This window comes from Drosophila santomea, chromosome 3R (assembly GCF_016746245.2).
Source record: "Drosophila santomea strain STO CAGO 1482 chromosome 3R, Prin_Dsan_1.1, whole genome shotgun sequence".
Classification (NCBI taxonomy): Eukaryota; Metazoa; Arthropoda; class Insecta; order Diptera; family Drosophilidae; genus Drosophila; species Drosophila santomea.
Genome location: NC_053019.2, coordinates 9,697,326 through 9,715,840, shown reverse-complemented (window position 1 = coordinate 9,715,840; position 18,515 = coordinate 9,697,326). Strand labels below are relative to the sequence as shown.

The 18,515-nt window shown below is 42.5% G+C and overlaps 2 protein-coding genes across 4 annotated transcripts in view; one reads left to right on the top strand and one right to left on the bottom strand.

Annotated features, from left to right (window-relative positions):
- Positions 1–3,772: 3,772 nt before the first annotated feature.
- Positions 3,773–7,448, bottom strand: LOC120453133. The gene is made up of 3 exons (XM_039637684.1): positions 7,248–7,448; positions 4,255–4,713; positions 3,773–4,195 (listed from the first exon to the last, which is right to left on the bottom strand). Exons 1-3 carry the CDS (start codon positions 7,257–7,259, stop codon positions 4,007–4,009), a joined length of 660 nt encoding a protein of 219 aa, XP_039493618.1. The 5' UTR covers positions 7,260–7,448; the 3' UTR covers positions 3,773–4,006.
- Positions 7,449–8,226: 778 nt separating this feature from the next.
- Positions 8,227–18,515, top strand: part of LOC120453132 (protein tipE) — a 31,153-nt gene continuing 20,864 nt past the window's right edge. Inside the window, exons 1-2 of one of the 3 annotated variants that reach the window (XM_039637681.2) lie at positions 8,227–8,646; positions 10,126–11,528. In XM_039637681.2, the coding sequence (XP_039493615.1) occupies positions 10,759–11,528 (770 nt within the window). In that variant the 5' untranslated portion in view covers positions 8,227–8,646; positions 10,126–10,758. Of the gene's footprint in view, positions 8,647–8,993; positions 10,054–10,125; positions 11,529–18,515 lie in introns of those variants that run through there. The other 2 variants (XM_039637683.2, XM_039637682.2) reach the window with 2 other exon arrangements.

Genomic DNA, 18,515 nt, shown 5'->3' with positions numbered 1-18,515 from the left:
CGTCACCACTTAATACATAATGATGCGGAGGGTGACAGTTGATTGAATTTACTTGTATTCAAACTAGTATGCTATTGGAAAATCGTAATCCTTCGAAGCTTCAGCTGGTTCGACTGGTATTTTGATATTTGATATGGATAAGTGATGATTGCTGATTTCTTCCCCCTTTCAGCCGGAATCGAAGAGGAAGAAGAAGAAGCAGCAGATGAAGAGGAGTGGCGGCCAAGTGCAAAGATGAACTATCTGGTAAATTCAATTAATCATTTCTCCAGTGGAAATTCCGCAGCAGCAGCAACAACATGAAAACAAATCAACAGAGCGTTACCAGAGCTACAACAAATACGCAGTTACGAAAAGAAAACAACAAAGTGAATGTAAATGTAAATGTGAATGTGAATGCAATCCACGGATTACAACACCAAAACAGCAAAGGCAGCGAGCGAGCGAAGGAAAACGCAAAAGGCAAGAGGCAAAACCAAAACAAAGCATAGGCGTTAGACGGAGCGAGATGGCGATAGTTGGATACAGAAAACGGAAAACATGCACACACAGATACACCGATACACAGATGCACGCACACAGTCGCATTGACACATTACCCAAACTGGAAAATAGGTCAAGCGCCAAAGAGAGAGCCATGTAAGAGCGCGCTGTAAGAGAGCGCAATTAGAACGGGAATCGACTGTTAGCTAACAGCGTCCCCAATTCGCTGGCCGTTCTGATTGGACTCGCTCCAACAGCAAAAAGTTCTTGGCAGCTGTTGCACTTGAGAGTATATGTATCCGCTACCCGCTACCCGCTACCCCTTCCCCATCCCCTTAGCCAACTACCATTTTTCAGATTTTATTCGAATTTTATGAAAATTAAACCGGATTTTCGGTTTGCTTTGTAAAGTTGTAATTATGAGTTTAACCCTTTTTTGTCAGTGTTTTTATAGCCGATGGATTTGGCAGGGCGCCGCTTTTATTTCCAACACTCTAAACAAGAACGGCAACTTAAAACTCATAATTATCATGTGCAATTTAGAAAAGATTTTTAATGGGAAAACTTCGGCTAAAATAGTTCAACATACAAAACTTTTGTAACAGAAAATTATCCTGGAAATGCATAAAATAAATAGATATTGACTATGAATTAATAGCATCTGACCCATGTGACTTTTCCCAATTGTAATCTGGAGTGTAGTTTCATTCCCTCCTTTATCACATGCTCATACCCGTAGATATGCGCAATCTTGTGTGTATGAGTGTGGATTTGATTTGATCGCCTTCGAAACCGGATTTTCAAAATATGTATGTCATTCCATACCGTTCCATTCAATTACGCTGATGCCTAGGTATCGCCATCGCCATCGCCATCGACGTCGACGTCGCCGAAGGTACATATAGGTCCCCACAATGGACGGCCTTTGTTGGCAAGAAATCAACTTGAAATTACCCCGATCGACGGCCTGAGGAGTGAGGAGTGGGGAATGGACAGTGGAGGGCAGTTGCCACTGATGTTGTGATGACGTAGAGAAAGTGCAAGCTGTATGCAAATTAACGACACTGCATCGGATCGGATTAGGTGGTCATATCGGATTTGGTAGTCTGCAAATCATGCACTGCTTCAGTTTCTAGCTGACTTTTCTTACATCCCTTGAAATGCTGTTAACCTATCCCAATTATGCCAAATTTTCGTTGGCTATCACAACGATCAACTATCAACCCCATCAGAGGGCACTCTCTAATTAGAATCGCTTGGCTACACCCCCAAAGTTGTGAAGGAACATGTCAAAGTGAGGCAAATGTGCTGTCATGACTGCGAACTTGGACGTGGACATGGGCATCAGCCTGGACATGGACATGGACATGGACATATATGTTGATGTGGACATGCCACCGACGCCGCGTCGAGTTGTCCATCAAAAATGTGAGTGGCCAAACATAAAGCTCTCTCGCACACAAAACAAACAAATCGCAGATGGCGGAAAATCGCCCTTGACTCGCAGTTAGCATATAGTGCATATGCTTGGACTCCAGCTTTGTCTTCGACTTGGTACTCCCACTCCAAGCCGAAGGCCTTGACATTTGGAGTTGCGTGTTGCGATCATTAGAATGCTTACCTGTTCGCTGCCGAAGTATCTGCTTCTGTTTTCAGTTGGTTTTCGTTGTTGTTCTATCTTTCTTTTTCTTTCCATTTTTTATTTGACATCCAACATGCAGCAGGTCGCGAGGGGAGATTCGTTTGTACGGAATGGAAAATCAAGTTACCAACGGCCAACACAGGGTCGTGTGATTGATGTGAACATGTCAGCACGGACATGAAAGTGGACGGCGATGGCTTTTTGGCTTGGGATGCGGATTGGTATTGCTATTGGTATTGGGCTGGCAGGAAGCATAAATTGTAGACAAGATGAGCGCAGATACAAGATACATGCTGCTATTACACGACTCACAATCAGCTGCAGATACAAATTTATGTCATGTGCAGTCTGGACATGTGAATGACAAAAAAGCATCGCCACGGACTGATAGACTTTTGACAACCGGTTCCACACGGTGAGAAAAAGTCCCTCAATTTCGTTCATTAGTTAGCTGCTTCATTTATCAATTTGGCATTGAACGTACATATTCGTAAACATTTTATACTCATGCAAATATGTGAAAGCTTACCGCGGAATGCAATGCAGAGCATTCTTTAAGTTCCCTCTTTTTTGTATCTGTTTGATTAATGAAATAATTCATTATTCTAAAATAAAAATGAAGCTATTAGCTGAATTTTGTCCATGTGCATTTGGGGCCTTGGAGTTGGGAGCCAACCCAACTCGATGGCTGGGGTCAAGTGGCCACCTGACAGCAACTTTCCTTGGCCGTGCCGATTTCACCGCTGAACGATTCAATCGAGAAGCCAGGAATGGGGAATCCAAGATCGCAGATCGCAGATCGGAGGAAAGGAGGAAAGGAGAAGCTGCGCCTCCAACATGAAAACTGTGCGTGCTGTTGACATTGGGTCATAAATTCTGGTGAAAAGCAGACAACAGTTTTCATTGTTTGGCTGCTCAGATGCAAGACTTTTGTTTGGGCAATACACAAATATGGGCACTAGGCAAACACCGATACGCAGCAATAGACAAATAAATGCCTCGAATGAAATTGGGTTGGGCTTGCCGATTGAGGGGTTTACGGGGTATAGTTCGATGGAGTTTGGATGGAGAAAGGATGAGGAGTAGAAATGTATAGAAGTGGAAAGGGGGAGGCTGCAAGCAGCTGTCAGAGCCAAACTGTTGATTTTGCCCTTTGCAGGCAGAGTTCCGTCGAGTAAACAAGGGGCAATCAAATGGAACTACCCCCTGGCTGCAAAAACCCAGGCCCAAAACCAGGCCAAAGACGCCACCAAGCAACCTTGGCAAGTTTGCAACTAGGCAAACTTCAGGTCGCAAATGGGTCAACCAGCCACGTCACTTACTGACCTACTTTCAAGTTTTTGGGTGGCGAAATCTGTGTCAGGGAATGAATTTACCACGGAGTGAATTTATCTTGTGCAAAATCTAGAGTTTGTAGGCCAATCTTTAATGGTTAATATTAAGGTAGTCCAGAAAAATTGTTAGCAACGATTGTTAGTAAACTGCATACATAATTTAAAAAACATTTATTATATATGTATATGCCATTATATATAAAATGCCATTATTCGCTTTGCATGACTTACATTATATGTATATAAAATGCCATTATTCGCTTTGCATGACTTAGATTATGACAATTTCTTCGATAATATGAACATATCTATGTGGGGTAGTGTGAAAAGAATCAATGTATGTTATACATGGTTGTCTTCTACTGTAGATGTAAATCAAATGATGAGAAATCTTATTTCAGTACACAATCATTTTTCGCTTACATCAATATTAGTTTTCATATATGTGAATTTTGGGGTCATAAATTGAACTGATTTTACAATTTTGAATGGTTTGTGTCATTGCTTACTGTTCATTTCTACATTCTCCACGACACTTTACATAAGACTACATGAGTTTATTATTCATGATCATAAGGTTGCCAATAGCGAATAGAATAAGAAATATAATACCGATCGAAAAAATTAGTTTTATGTACTTTTGGTCAGTTTTCTTCTGGTCCTGCGACGTCAAGGGTTTCGGCTCATCGGAAGTATTCAAAATGCAATCACTGGACTCCAGTTCGGCCAAATTCGACTGGAATGACGGTTATGTTTAAAAATTACGTACACTTATTTTATCAAATAGCGTCTAACCTGTTCATTTAATCGTTTTATGAGGTTCGCATTGCAAGTACTGCAATAAGTTTGCCAATCCGTCAGGTTGTTGTGATCCAAATCGATGAAAGGTGTAACGCATGCGTCACAGGACATTTTTTTGATGCTGTTATAGGTAAGATTCACACTTATCAAGAGTGGCATTGCATTGTATATGCAACTAGACAAGTATGAAATGTTGTTGAATGAGAGATCCAGGTAGAGAATGTTCTCCCATATACGTGAAATCAATTCCTCTGGCCATTTCAGAAATCCATTGTGTGATAGATCCAATGAGTTAATCGGCTGCCGAGACAGACACTTGAAATCAATGTCATGTCTATTCTCACAGTCTGCTTTCATTCCATCCTGATCAGAAAACAGGCAGCCACAAAGTCGCTCTTTTGGTAAGGATTGTATGTTAGGTATCAGACAAGTAATGATGATCGGAACTAAAATCTGAAAAATTAAATTATTATTTTGTTAAATGAAATCGATTATCGAAAATAGCGAACGCCTATTGATAAATAAATAAACAAATGCTTGATATTACATTAGTTCATAAGTAAACAACTTTCTGCGAAGCTTTTAATATAGTTCTTAACAGGAATTATCAGCAATAAAAGTACTTATATGTACATTGTATATGGTTTTCAACAGCTCAATGCTATCTTTAAACTGACTCAGTATACTTATTGCTCTGCTCAAGTACAGAAGTACAAACTCAATAAAATTAGGAAACAAACTACTAAAAGTGGAAAATAATGAAAAACTAATGATTTTTGTCATCTTCTACAGTACTTTCTTTTTAATGTATCAATAAGTTTGTAAACTATTCAACCTCGTTGAATACGAATACTAATACTAAGTTCTTTTTCAACAGATAGCGATGTTATCAGGAACGTACATACATATATGCAGTTGCAAGTAAGACTTTCGTTCTTATAAGAATATCGATGTGCGTACTGGAGATTCTTTGAAATTGGGCAAGTAATAAGGTTGTTAAGTAAGAATCCGGTTATAATTTTTTTTTTTTTATAATTTTTTTTTTGCCATAACTTAGCCACACAGCTAAAATAAAGACTGTTTTGTGCTGCTGATAAACATAGCTAACTATGTCTATCCCTACTTTTTCGGTTTAATTTTAAACATAGTACGATAGTCTTTCGGGTATAACGACGTAAAATCGTCGGTCCCTTGAAAGTCGCTTTAACCGAATTCTAGTGTATATATAACGAATTATAATGGCACATTATCGAATTGGTATGTCCACTGTGATCAGATAATTCAACCAAGGTTTGAATAATGACGGTAGATCCCGTATTGAAAATCGAGATTCTTTGCTCACGTTAACATACTCAAGGGGGCATAAGTATTTAGACAAGAAAAATATTCAATATTTATACCCGTTACTCGTAGAGTAAAAAGGTATACCAGATTGTATACTAGGATATACTAGATTCATGTTGAGATTAAGCATACAGACTCCAGAGACATAGAAGCAGCGCAAGTTTGTCGATTCATGTTGCCACGCCCACTCTAACGCCCACAAACCGCCCAAAACTGCCACGCCCACACTTTTGAAAAATGTTTTGATATTTTTTCATTTTTGTATTAGTCTTGTAAATTTCTATCGATTTGCCAAAAAACTTTTTGCCACGCCCACTCTAACGCCCACAAACCGCCGAAAGCTGCCACGCCCACACTTTTGAAAAATGTTTTGATATTTTTCATTTTTATATTGGTCTTGTAAATTTCTATCGATTTGCCAAAAAACTTTCTGCCACGCCCACTATAACGCCTACAAACCGCCAAAAATTGTGTTTAAGACTCTCCTTCGCACTTTCACTAGCTGAGTAACGGGTATCAGATAGTCGGGGAACTCGACTATAGCGTTCTTTCTTGTTTTTAACTGCAGTCACGTCCATTCTCTCTTGACAGTTTTGCCAATTTTCTGCGACCACTCCGAAGCCACATTTCTTAGGGATTGGCGACGATCAACCTTCACAATTTTGGCCAGTTCTCTTTTGTCACGGGGTGTTATTGCTGAAGTTCGGCCTCTATTCGCGATATTATTTTCAATACTCCCAGTTTTCTTGAATAATTGGATCACCCCATGCACCGACGATTTTGACAAATTTAATTGTTTGCTTAATATATGCAATAAGTGAAAGTCTTCCCAGATTTGAAAGAATCTCTAATCAAAACTCTGATTTCGGTGCAAATAGGCTTACCACGTACCATCGTTGCTAAACTTTTACTGATCTGCAGTAATTCTAAATATTTTGCACTCTGCATTGTGTTATTATTCGCAGCATATGACTAGGTAGTGATTCCGTTACATTGGTTGCTTTTGCTTTCTTCTTCTTTTAAGATAACGATAAGCTTGCGCAGCGTTCGAATTAATAGTGGTCATTTTTTTCTTATCTCTTATGTCTACCGTTTGAATAAATTAGTCATGTTGTTGTTGTTGTTGGAAGTACAAGAAATTATTTTTTGTCATCGTAAAGAGAACAAAATTCTCTTTTAGACAAAACACATTAGCATAAGTTATCTGTAATAGTATTGAAAATATAGTGTGTTGAACATTGCACACTGCCAAAAACACATACTGTTCGAAATAATAGTGGTTGGGGCTCGTACATATTCGAAACTATTAAATAAATAAATGTAAAACATTTGTGGTACACTTGTGCACCTTTCGCTGAGACGGGAGATCTTGGGAGAGTGGGAGTCTGGAGTCTGTAGAAAGTCAACTGTCCTCAGATCTCGACTTTCATATGGACGGAGAGGCAGACGAACAGACGGACAGAGGGCAGTCGTATGGCTTACTATTTGGCAGGTAATAATAACTATTTCATTGATGCAAGTTAACAATCATGCTAGTGAAACACAAGTAAAAGTAAGAATTGCTAATATATACTAAGTGTTTTTCAACAGATATCCATGTTATCGTAACGTACATATGTATATATGACTAATCTAGAACTTACCTTTCCGGCCATCTTCTTTGCAATGGTTTCTTTAGTCCTTTTTTTGTTTTGATCACTCAACAAGTTTGTAAAATATTCAACCTCGTTGAATACTTATACTACAAATACTGACTTCTTGTTTCAACAGGTAGATATGTTATCAGGAACGTATAGGCAGTGGCAAGTAAGACTTTCGTACTTATAAGAATATAGATGTGCGGATTGCTCACTCTTGCAAGCAATTCTATCGATTGGAGATAATGATCGTTATCGATATCGATATCGATATACCTGTCGCAATTTCCGATTATGGTCACTCTAAAAGGGGAGCGTTTTCGGAGCGTGAATTCGGACTTCCGCTATCTGAGAAACAGGAAGTGGACTTTACAGCATTCTCTCTTGTGTTTTTTTACAAAATTCTTGACAAAATTCTGCGTTTGGTTCTTGTACAAGCTTAAAGCTTTTTTATTTCGCTTCAAATAACGATCTAATTTTTTTAATTAATAATATTGTAGCAAGATTGACAGGTGATATTAATAAAATTTAACAATTTATTTATTTTGAATATGCATAACATACTACATTTAAATAAGTTTGTCTTGTTGTGCCGGGCGACAGTGCGTATACTTGATGGGAGCGGCTCTGTGCTTGCAAGCAGTGCATACTCAGATTTGTTGTCCTGCTTTCCTCCCACTCCCTCTCTCTCTCTCCCCCTCTCTGGCTCTCTCGCTCTCTCGCTCTCTCTCTATATCTCTCATTTGATTAGAATCTCTCTCCGGAGCGCGCACACGCGAATCCTTGGCCAGTTATCGTTACTTTAGCGAAGTTGCGTCCCCGTTGGCAGCGCTGCCGGCGTCGACGCACCGTCGCGGCGCCGCCCCCGAAATACGAATAGGGGGCGGGACGGGGGGTCGGGTGCGGGCTGGGGCAGTATGTCCTGCCATCGGAGTCCTTACTCGAGTCCTGTGGCTCCCGAGTCCGCAGTTTTGGACAAACACTCCGAGAGGCACGTCAGGGCCAAGCGCGCGCGCTTCTCGTGTCGAGAATTCTGTCTGTCTGTCTGTCTGTCCGCCAGCGTGTGCGTGAGCGTGTGGGTGCATGTGTGTGCGTGAGCCAATGGCAGCGTCGGTGTTAGCCAATATCAGTTCGGTGGCAAAAAATACCGTGCCGTAATCGCGCAAAATACGTGCAAAAGTTTGTCCACCCCAAAACCAAAACCAAAACCAAATTCAAGTGCAAACGCAAATGCAAACAAAAATCAAGTGAAGTGAAAGTGCAAGAAACAAATAAATATTCGAGAAAAAGAAAATCCAAAGAAAAACTTCCAAGCATCGTTGTGCTAGCAACAAAATCAACAAAGTGCGCGGGTTGTGCGGGTTGTGGGCTGCGGGCTCTTCAGCTGCCAGTTCAGCTGTCAAAAGTTAGTTCGACTCGAAAGCTTAATGTTTTATTTCCATTTCCATTTTTATTTCTATTTTAGTTTTTAGTCACCTCACCCGCTTCCACCCTCACCTCCCCTTTCCTCCCAACCAAAGGCGTGGGCGGTGCACTGCGATAAATTGTGGGAATAAAGCATTGTGTTAGCTAGCACCTTCGAAAGTCATCTGGCACTCGAAAACTTCATGTAGTCGTGAACATTCCGGCAATTTGAAGTTTAAAATTAAAGTATTAGTTAGCTTAAGTTTAATGGTAGCTTAAGACTCCAAGGAGCCGCAAGGTTTTTTCCGTGTACTTGAGACTTAATTCTTATGGCAATGACAGCAGTACAAGGAGCTTTTCTGCTGCTCTTTCTCGAGTCGCTTCCCCCAGAGCCTTGCTACTGGAAAATTACGCTTTTCCAGAATTTCAGTGCTTAATGCATCTCTAGAAGCAAGCGAGCAAAGCCATATTATCTAGGATAGTTTAGCCAGAAACCTAGGTGCCTCTGTGTGCCTGCCAAGTGCATTACTCATACGCCGCGTTGACCGCTGAACAAAGCATGGAAATGAAATCATACCAACCACACACAAACAGAGGCAATAACAGTTAAGCTCACCTGTGTGTGGGTGTGGGTGTGGGTGTCTGTGATGAAAATTGTGAAATGCGTGCCGTGGCAGAAAAGAAAACAAAAGACAGCAAAATAAATGAAATGAAATGAAACAGAGCAGCAATAAAACGGGGCAAGAACAAAGGACGAGAGCTAATGTCTGAACCTGACCAAAGTCCAGAGTCACGCGAAGTTGCAACAACAAGAGTAGCCAAATATATATGTATATTTTTTAAAAGAGCACCAAGGTGAAACAAGGATGTTTCGGATGTCTGTGTGGCAAGGGGTTGGTGCAGAAACTAGTTAGATCAGACTTCTTCGCACAGATCCGCAATAAATCAAGAATACTGTGTGTCCTGGCTGGACAGACAAATGCAAATAAATTGCGGAATAATAAGCAAAATGCCAAGGCACTGGCAAATGGCAACTGGCAACTGGCAACGGGCAACCAAAAAGCGAAATGCGAAAAGCCGCCGCACAAAATGTGTAGCATAAATAATTCCACCCACAACACACAGAGGCAAAAACAAAAAAAAAAACAAAAAAAAAGGTTACACAGTCACTAGGGCGACACCAGTAGACTTTCAAACGCCGACGTTGGCGTCACAGCTGACGGCGACGTCGACGTCGACGCCAGCAGCGCAGTCAGCGGGGGCAGCAGGACCTTCGTACACACTCTCCCATTCATTCTCTCACTTGCCATCGCACTCTGCAAGATGTTCCTCTCTAACTAACCTACATCAACAGCTGTGAGTCGTGAGTTCGTGAGAAAAGTGCCACCCACGCAAGCCGCAAAAATGCGTAAAGAAATGCGATAATATCCGGAAATCGTTTGCGAAATAAAAATGCCAACTAAGTAATATTATTTTTCAGTGTTTTAGCTGCTGTTGATACGTGTGCAAAGCCAGCGAAAGGAGTAAACAATTAGCCACAGGACAAATGCAAACGCCAGAGCGCGCTTTTCTCTGACTGTCACTCGCTGTCTCTTCCCTTCTCTGTCTCTCTGTCGCTGTCTCTGTCGCTCCCCTTCGCGGACCTTCGCCGGAACAGCTGTTCTCCATCTCTATCCATCAATATCTCGCCCCCTCTCTCTCGCTCTCTCTCACTGTCTTTCTGCCTCGCACTCTCTCGTGGAAGCTTTCTCCAGCTTTTCTCCTGCGCCGAAGCGTGTGTACATAACCTAAAAACCCACCGCGCTCTGCATGTTGCGGTAGGCGGACGCAGGACGCAGGACGAAGGACGACGGAGGAAGGACGACGGAGAACGGAGGCGTCGCAGTTGCACACACAAGTGCAACATCGCCAGCAGCAGCAGAGCGACGGAGCGGCGACGGAGCAGCGTTGATGCCGTTGCAGCTGCTGCTGCGCAGCCAGCGACGACAGCAGCAACATTAGTGATACGAGCAGTAGCAGCAGCAGCAGCAGCAGCAGCAGCAGCAGCAACGCCAGCAGCAGCAGCAGCAGCAACAATCAGCAACATCAGCGCCCTGTGTGCACCGACAATAATATGAGGAGTGGCAGTTCGGAATTACTACTCGAGCAGCAACAACAAGAGCTACGGTTACGTAAAATCCGAGAACTGGCTCCGAAAAAGAAAAATGGCAATCGGCGCTTTCGTTCGTGGCGGGAACGTGCGCGTTTCTATGGCACCTCGACACTGGCCTTCTTCTCGGTGACCGCCGGCGCATCGCTGCTCTTCCTCGTACCGCTCTATGTGGATCCGGCGATATCGACGCTCAGTCACGATTTCATCGAGAAGCCAACGCTGTGCACGACAACGCGTCGCGAGGATCTAGTGGGCATATTCAATTGCTCGTGGAGTTCGTGTCGCGAGGGCTGCACCTCCGATTTGTATCGCTGCGTGCACATCTATGTGACGTTCATTGAGCAGAACATTACGATACCGGAGAATATGACCGATTATAGCAATTTTACGTCCGACATGGAGCAATCCGGTGAGGCGACACTGCTTGTGAATATCAAGGGATGCGGCTATCCGCCATCGGTGACGTGCAAGAATTTCAACGGTTACTACGGCATCGAGGGTGCCATCTTTCCGTGCTTCTACTCGCGAAAGAACCGGACCGTGGTGCTGACATCGTACAACCACGACGACCAGGTGGCCATGATCATTCACTTCTTCGCGGTGCCCTTTGTGATAACGGTCATCTCGTCCATCGCCCTCTGCATCATGCACTGCGACTGCCGCTGCAAGAAGGATCGCAGCCACCGGCGCAATCGGCCGCAGTGCCGAAGGCCGCGCATCGAGAATCTCAGGTGAGTGGTGACGAATTCTCCTCCCTTCGCGCTATCTCTCTTCTCGCTAACAATTCCAAGCAGGTCTTTTAATAATCAATAAGAATTAATTACTCTCTCAGATCCCACAAATTCGTCACTAAACTAAACCTGTACTTTACATTGCATTTACTTTCAAAGCAAAGATTCTTTAGCAATTAGACTTTGTATATGCTTACCAAACTTATCACGCCTCAAAAACCACCCAAAACGTGACCATCCCAGTCACCCAATTGTATTATTCAAATACACATGAATTTAAAACGATTTTTATCGCATGTACACCCTGGCCTTCCTTAGCCAGTAAGTTAATTTAACAAAACTCTCTCGGCAGCAAATTCCTTGCTGTCTGCAATATTTGCTTTCCTGGCGTCGGCGTAATTTAAATAATTCACTAATGACAGTTTTCCCGTGGTATGTGTGTGTGTGTGTGAGTAACGAGCGGAGGAGGAGGGGTTGTGGGGGCAAAGGGAACGTGTCAACGGAGGGGGTGTTGTTATTTTGGAGTAATATGCGCTCTAAATTATTAATAAGACCAGGCGTCGCTCGTATTTGCCACCCTGCACAGCGCAGTCAAAGCATTAGAGCACGCACCAAACACGCACCACACTGCGTATGATTGATATGTTGAGCTGTTGACAGAGCCGCCGGGGATATGAGGTTGTCTCCATCTCCATCACCATCGCCATCGCCATCGACTGCTAATGGAATTTGAAGTGAGCGGTGCTGGCGTGCTGTATTTCGGCAGACGGACAATTACATTTGACCGATCAAGTAAATAGAAAACAATGGAAAAGTATAGAATAGAAGGCCATTGACACGTCAAACTTCAACTCCATTGCCAGCTGGTCTTTAATGCCGGGGTTTTTTTTTTATTGAATTCCCTTTGAATTGCTGCATTACCGAATCTGTGCCATTGTTTTGCCTTCCATTTTACTACCATTTCTTTTTTTCGAGGAAATTTCCATCAGTTTTCCGTACTCATTGCACATCGATTCAATCGATAATGAATTGGTGGTCTTTTTCCCCCGCTGCCAGCTCCTTTGGACCCACTTCTGCTCCTGCTCCTGCTCCTGTCCGCCCATTCACTTGCTACGTGCATTATTCAAATGTCATGGCAGCCAGGGTGCTCTCACATGCCAAGCCAGGCTGGGCAATTTAAGCGCACCGAGTGCTCCCCGTCCAATCGAATCCCTTGTTTTCCAGTGTCTGGCTCATCCAAACTGCTTGGCTTCGACTGGCCCAGAGGCTCCATCAATAATCCGGTACCCCACTGCACTGAGTGCGAGGGTCTTGCAATCGTTCTTTAACTCCACAGATTGCCGAATAATTGCTGCCCGTAAACGACCTTCGAGTACAAAGGTGACCCCATTTCAGCAAGGAATCACACGCAGAGAAATCGTATCAAATAGGTTCCCTATGAAAATTGCTCATTTTCATAGCATACTTATCGGGGCATGCTCAAGAAAAGAATATAAAAATTATATATTAAATCAAATAAACATAATACTTGTTCCCTTTAACGAAAGTTAGCTTAATAACAAACTAAAGAACTTTATTTTAAAAGTAGATAGTCCCTTGTGTCATATTTTTGCGCTGTGTATGGGCAAGAAAAAGATATGTGGATGTGAGAATAAGTCTGCGGACAGCTGCAGGTGCATGTTCAACATATTCTCCCACAAAAAAAGTTAACGTTGCAAATTCCATTGGCAGGTGGCGTGGAAATGTATCTAATGCGCATATTTTAACTTGTTTTCAACGGAAATCACTAATAAAAACAGTTGGAAAAGAGCTGTTGAAAAGTTGCGAAACAAAATGGCGCTATCTGCCAGGCACACACACACACACACACACAGACAACCGACCATCCACCCACCCACCGAGTGTGTGTGTGTTACATAATCAGCTTACCTTTCGCTGATGCCTTTTCTTGTCGCTGAATGCGACTTTGTTTCAGTCACAGTTGCCGCTGAGGGATTTGCAGGATATCACTCACACGACACTCGAGTTTTAAACTCATTCGCAATTCGAATTCATGGGCTTAGCAAACTGGTAGCTGCAATTCAGTTGCCAGTTAAGTGCATCTAAAATGGATTCAACCCATTATTGCCAGTATGCTAATGATTATGGTGCAGCATTATGGCACTTCTGCACGTTGCACCACCACTTTCGAGTGGCAGCCACTAGCACGATTCCGCATTAGCGCCACTCTTGGCCCACTCAATCATTTGGCCATAACGCAACTATATCGCAGCCAATACAGCAGCAGCTACCAACCCCCTGCCTCTGCAACTAAGTAGCCAGCCAACGGGAGTTAAAAGCCAAGTAGGCAAATTCTGATCAATATGGATTCGATCAAGTTTATACCGTAGCTTTGTATGCTGCATTAAAGTTCTCATGTGTAAGCTGCTTAATAATATTATTTATATTTTTGGTGACTAAGCTTGTAAGGTTATTTCTATTCTCCTCTTTGTTCTAATTATTTCAATATTTAAGTGGTTACTTATTTTTACAAGCTCCTTTTTTGACTTTTTTTGAGAATGGGAAGAAATAAGAAGTATTTTGCACAATTAACCAATTTAATTAAAGGCGCTCCCCAAGTGTGGTGTTCCCGAAAAGTCCGCAAGTTATAAATAGCTCCTTTCGGAGATGATTAAGTCAGAAAACTAAACTGACTCGATGGCTTTGTGGTCCCCCTGGCGAGGGTATGGCCACCATCAGCATCTTCTTCAAGTGCAGCTCAAACAAGAGTTTAAGGGTTCAGCAGTGGGTGGGGATGGTGGGGGTTTCCAAGGGGCTGGTGGGGGTGGGGTCTAAGGCGGACTGGGGGGTGGCGATGGATGCCATGGGGGAAATGCTCCTAGTGTGGCCTACTTCTGTTTCTGCTTTTGCGGCTGCCTAGAAGCGTTTTTCTTTGTGCACGGGTGTGTGTGTGGGTGTTTGGGTGTGTAGTTGTGTGTGGTTGTGTGTGTGGGTGTGGGTGTCTGTGTGTGTCTATGCGAGAGTGTGCCACTTTGTACGGCCTTCCCTCCCTTTCCTTTCATTTCCTTTATTTTATTTTTTATAGAAAAATCAATTTTGCTCCTTTTATGAACATCGCAAGCAGCTGCGAATGCAACGAAGTCACGTCTTTCATTTTCCTAAATGATTTTTTACGAATTGTCTGTCTGTTTTTTGTCATCTACATGGCTGCGGTCAGACAGCATACTTAAAGAATGTAACTAAATGGGATTTCGATCAATTTGTGCAGTTTTAAAGAGGCTCACCTGCTTGGTCGCTCTGATAGCTCACATAATCATGTGGCTCGTATTCCGTTTGGGTTGGCAGTCTGCCGCCATCTAATGACAACAACAAAGGATCCTTGATTATTGCTGAAATGCCGTTTAGTTGCAGACAGATGTTGCCCCATCGAGTGTCACGTATCCCTTTTGCCAAGCTGGAAACAATGGTGGTGGGGGAAAAAAAAAAAACCGAAGAAAACCCAAGATACCAAAAGATACCCAAGAACCATTGTTGTGGGCCCCCATTTTTTATTTATCTGTGCCGAAAGGAAACTAGGGAAGTGCAAGCTATCTCAATCTTGGACCCGACCCACACACACACATGTGTATCCCTAAGATGCGCCAGTCACCCGTCTTTCGCCTTGCCACGCCCACAACGCCCACAAATCGATATTAATAATGCGCAGCATATGAATGCTGTTCAATAAATTTCCATTTCATGTTCGGTTCAATTGAAGATTGCCAGCGAATTCAGTCGTCGTCAGTCAGTCAATTCATGTAAATCCCCAGCAAATCCCTACACCTCCACCATGGCCATTTTCCCCAATGTCCCAATGTTTTTTCCCAGTTTCCCACTTTCCCTGCTCGTTTTGGGAAAAGTCTGGCGAGTTAGTGGAGACGCAGCAAATGCTTCATTAATAACATGAGCACACATTCCCCCGGGAATACATATTCATGAAGGTTCTTACGTAAATGCTGAGAAGTTTCTCAGTACCAACTATGAATCCAGACGATGATACATATTATACGGGGGAATACGAGCCCTCATTGAATCTCTCTCTTTGAGTTGGGCAAACAAAACGGCAAAGAAATGCTTAAGTCTTGGAATTTCTCGACACTGTCGTCCGGATTCCGGATAATTTAGGAGTCTGCATAACTGACTAAAAGTTTTCAGGCGTCCGACATTGCACACTCCAATCCGTGTTCATAAAAATCACACATGTGTACGGGCAGAGATATATCTGAAAAGGATGCATGCATTAATATTGCACTGGAGGCGGATATTATCTAAATTTGAATATGTTATTAAAAGGAATTTATGGCCCCGCCAGCATATTCCCTTTTTAGCTTGACGACCCTTTAAGATGAGGCATCTCATAATAAATGGCGAGCACACACACACAGATACTATGAAGGATACGGATACTCAAAAACCTACAGCTGTGTTCGCAATAGTAGAATAAGAAAGTGCCTAAAAAAACAATCATAAAATTATCAGGACAATTCAAAAGTTTTAAGCAACATATTTTTGTATATGTGAATGTCTATAAACATTTAAGAAAATAGGACTCAGTCTATTCAAGGACTATTATCTTGAGCGCAACTGTCTGCTTTTGGCCAGGGAGACGCGTACGATTTTTAATGGTCAGACATTTGGTTTAATACGGCCGTAAGAACATCATATTAAAGGACATAAGTATACTCAGACATATGGGCTGAATTAAACGGCGAGAAGAGGCAGGGGAGTTGCGACCAAATCAGTGTCAATTTCCTTTAAGTTGTGTTCTTGAATGTCCCAAGAACGCAACGTGAAATTCTAGCCTTAGGGAACTGTATTTAAAACTCTACTTACACTCGTCAGATTACCACAAATACACTTTGAATTAGCAACATTTAAAGTTTTAACTGCACATTAAGGAATTCCGTTTGTTCCTCCTGCCCATCCGCTTCCTTTTCATCCACCCCCAACATCGCAATTAAGCTTCAAATGCAAATGTGTGAGTTTGAGAGGCGCGCACCACGGGGCGTATGAGTTATATTTGTGTGGGAGGTGGGAGCTCATTCGTGAGGCAGCTCATCTGTAAGTTTGTTTGTCTGCTGGGCCCGTCAAGCAGGGCAAACAAAGCTTTTATTCAAAGCAATTCACGTTTATAAAACATTTATCTTTACGGCCGTCTTCAAGTGTAGTCGTGTCTACGTGTCAGCGGCGAAAAAATAGGAACAGCAAATGAGAAAGTGAGCAGAGAGAGCACGTGTGTTTATTTAGGTTTAAATTGTCAACAATGTCACATTGTTGGGCACTAATTCGGCCGCAAGAGAAGATTACATTTCGAAGGCGCAGGCCGTTTCTTTTGCAAATTTAATTACAGCCGCATGTCCTTTTGCCAGCCATTGCAGTCACTTGAAAGTGCTGTGAAGTGCTACGGCACGAGCAAGGACATGCAGCAAAACAATTTTTGTTGACAATCAAGTGCAGCGGCAGTGAGCAGTGAGCAGTGAGCGGTGCTGAGCGCAAGGACATTCAGCCAGCATCCTGAGCATAATGTAACAAATTTCAATGAGAGACCACCTGCCGCCAGGCCACCCAATCCACCACATCCAACCCATCCATCCAATCCGACCCACTCGAGAACCCAATGAAATGCCTGGGGTGTGGCCTCGGTCACGACACGTTGCACTTGTTGTTGGCCGCCTTTTTGTCGGTTATGTTGCATGATGGCACGAGTAAGATGGTGGTGCCACTGTGCCGCTGGTGGTGCATCCGCATCCGCATCCGCATCCGTCAGTGGCAGGACACGCCGGCAGGAGTTGAGCAGAGCTGCGGCTCAGCCCGCACAGCCGACAGGATATTGCAGAGCCACAGCCCAAGGCTGATCTGCCCACATTGTTCGCCTGCCAATCCATCTAGTCCATACACCTATAGTCAGTCATACACCCACATGCAGCCCACTGCTGTGGAGGAATCCATTCATTTAGTTTTGGACAGTCCATCATGCATTTTTGGGCCAGCTGTCGTTGTTTTAATTTCGTAATTACAAATCCTTGCTGCTCCGCTTTTTCCTGGCTGTCTGCCAAGTGTCGGTTTCTTGCCTGCATTTTGCCGAGTATCCTGGCTGGCTGGGCAATATTTTGCAATGATTTCTGACAGTACTTGCGGCCGGCCCTGCCAATTATCAAAGCCTTTCGGATATTTGATTTAATTAAACCACACAAAAACACAAAACGGGCGCAGCTCAAAACTAATTTCGAATTTCTTCGTCGCTTCGTAGTTTGGCAGTGACAGGCAATTATAGCAAAAGGCATATTTTGCTAGCCAGGACCTTGTGGTTCGGCTTTCGATGCCTCTCATGGCAATCGATTAGTTGCAGCACTTTGGTCCTGAAATCCATCGTGGTGTCATTAAAAAGTTAGCCACATATTAAATTCAAATACTAATAACGATAATTTACAAAGATTGATGCATTTTAATGTCACACAAAAGTCACACAAAGTTAAAAATATATAATTATCTATCAACTAATAATATTTACATAAATAATGAATGCAATAAATGAAAAGGCCTGAAAATGTGGCTTTTATATTTGTTTCAGATTATTTGTATGGCTCAATATATTTAAATAAATTAAATACGTGTCAAAACAACCAATTGCTAACTAAAAATATTAAAAGGATATGATAAATGTAATATTTTAATAAATTTGTCACACATTTTTTGCAATTGATATAATGCTTTAATTAGTAAACAAAAAGTGAAACTGTGGTATAAAATTATCTTGCTTTTCTGTGCGATATAAAATGTGAAATCATAAGTTGCATAAAAATGTGTGCACTTAAAAATAATATAACCTTTTTTCTGCGTGCCACGTAATACAAAAACCACTTGAGGGAATTTTTGTGTAGCATTAAAATTTGAGTACAAATTTGAATAATATATTCCAGTTGCTTTTTTTGCCTTTGGCCTAAATTG

Bases quoted from the DNA above. Each gene is read 5' to 3' on its own strand.
- LOC120453133 (XM_039637684.1), bottom strand. The intron at 4,196-4,254 runs GTTAGACGCTAT...CCGTCATTCCAG, and splicing joins TAAAACGATTAAATGAACAG to TCGAATTTGGCCGAACTGGA.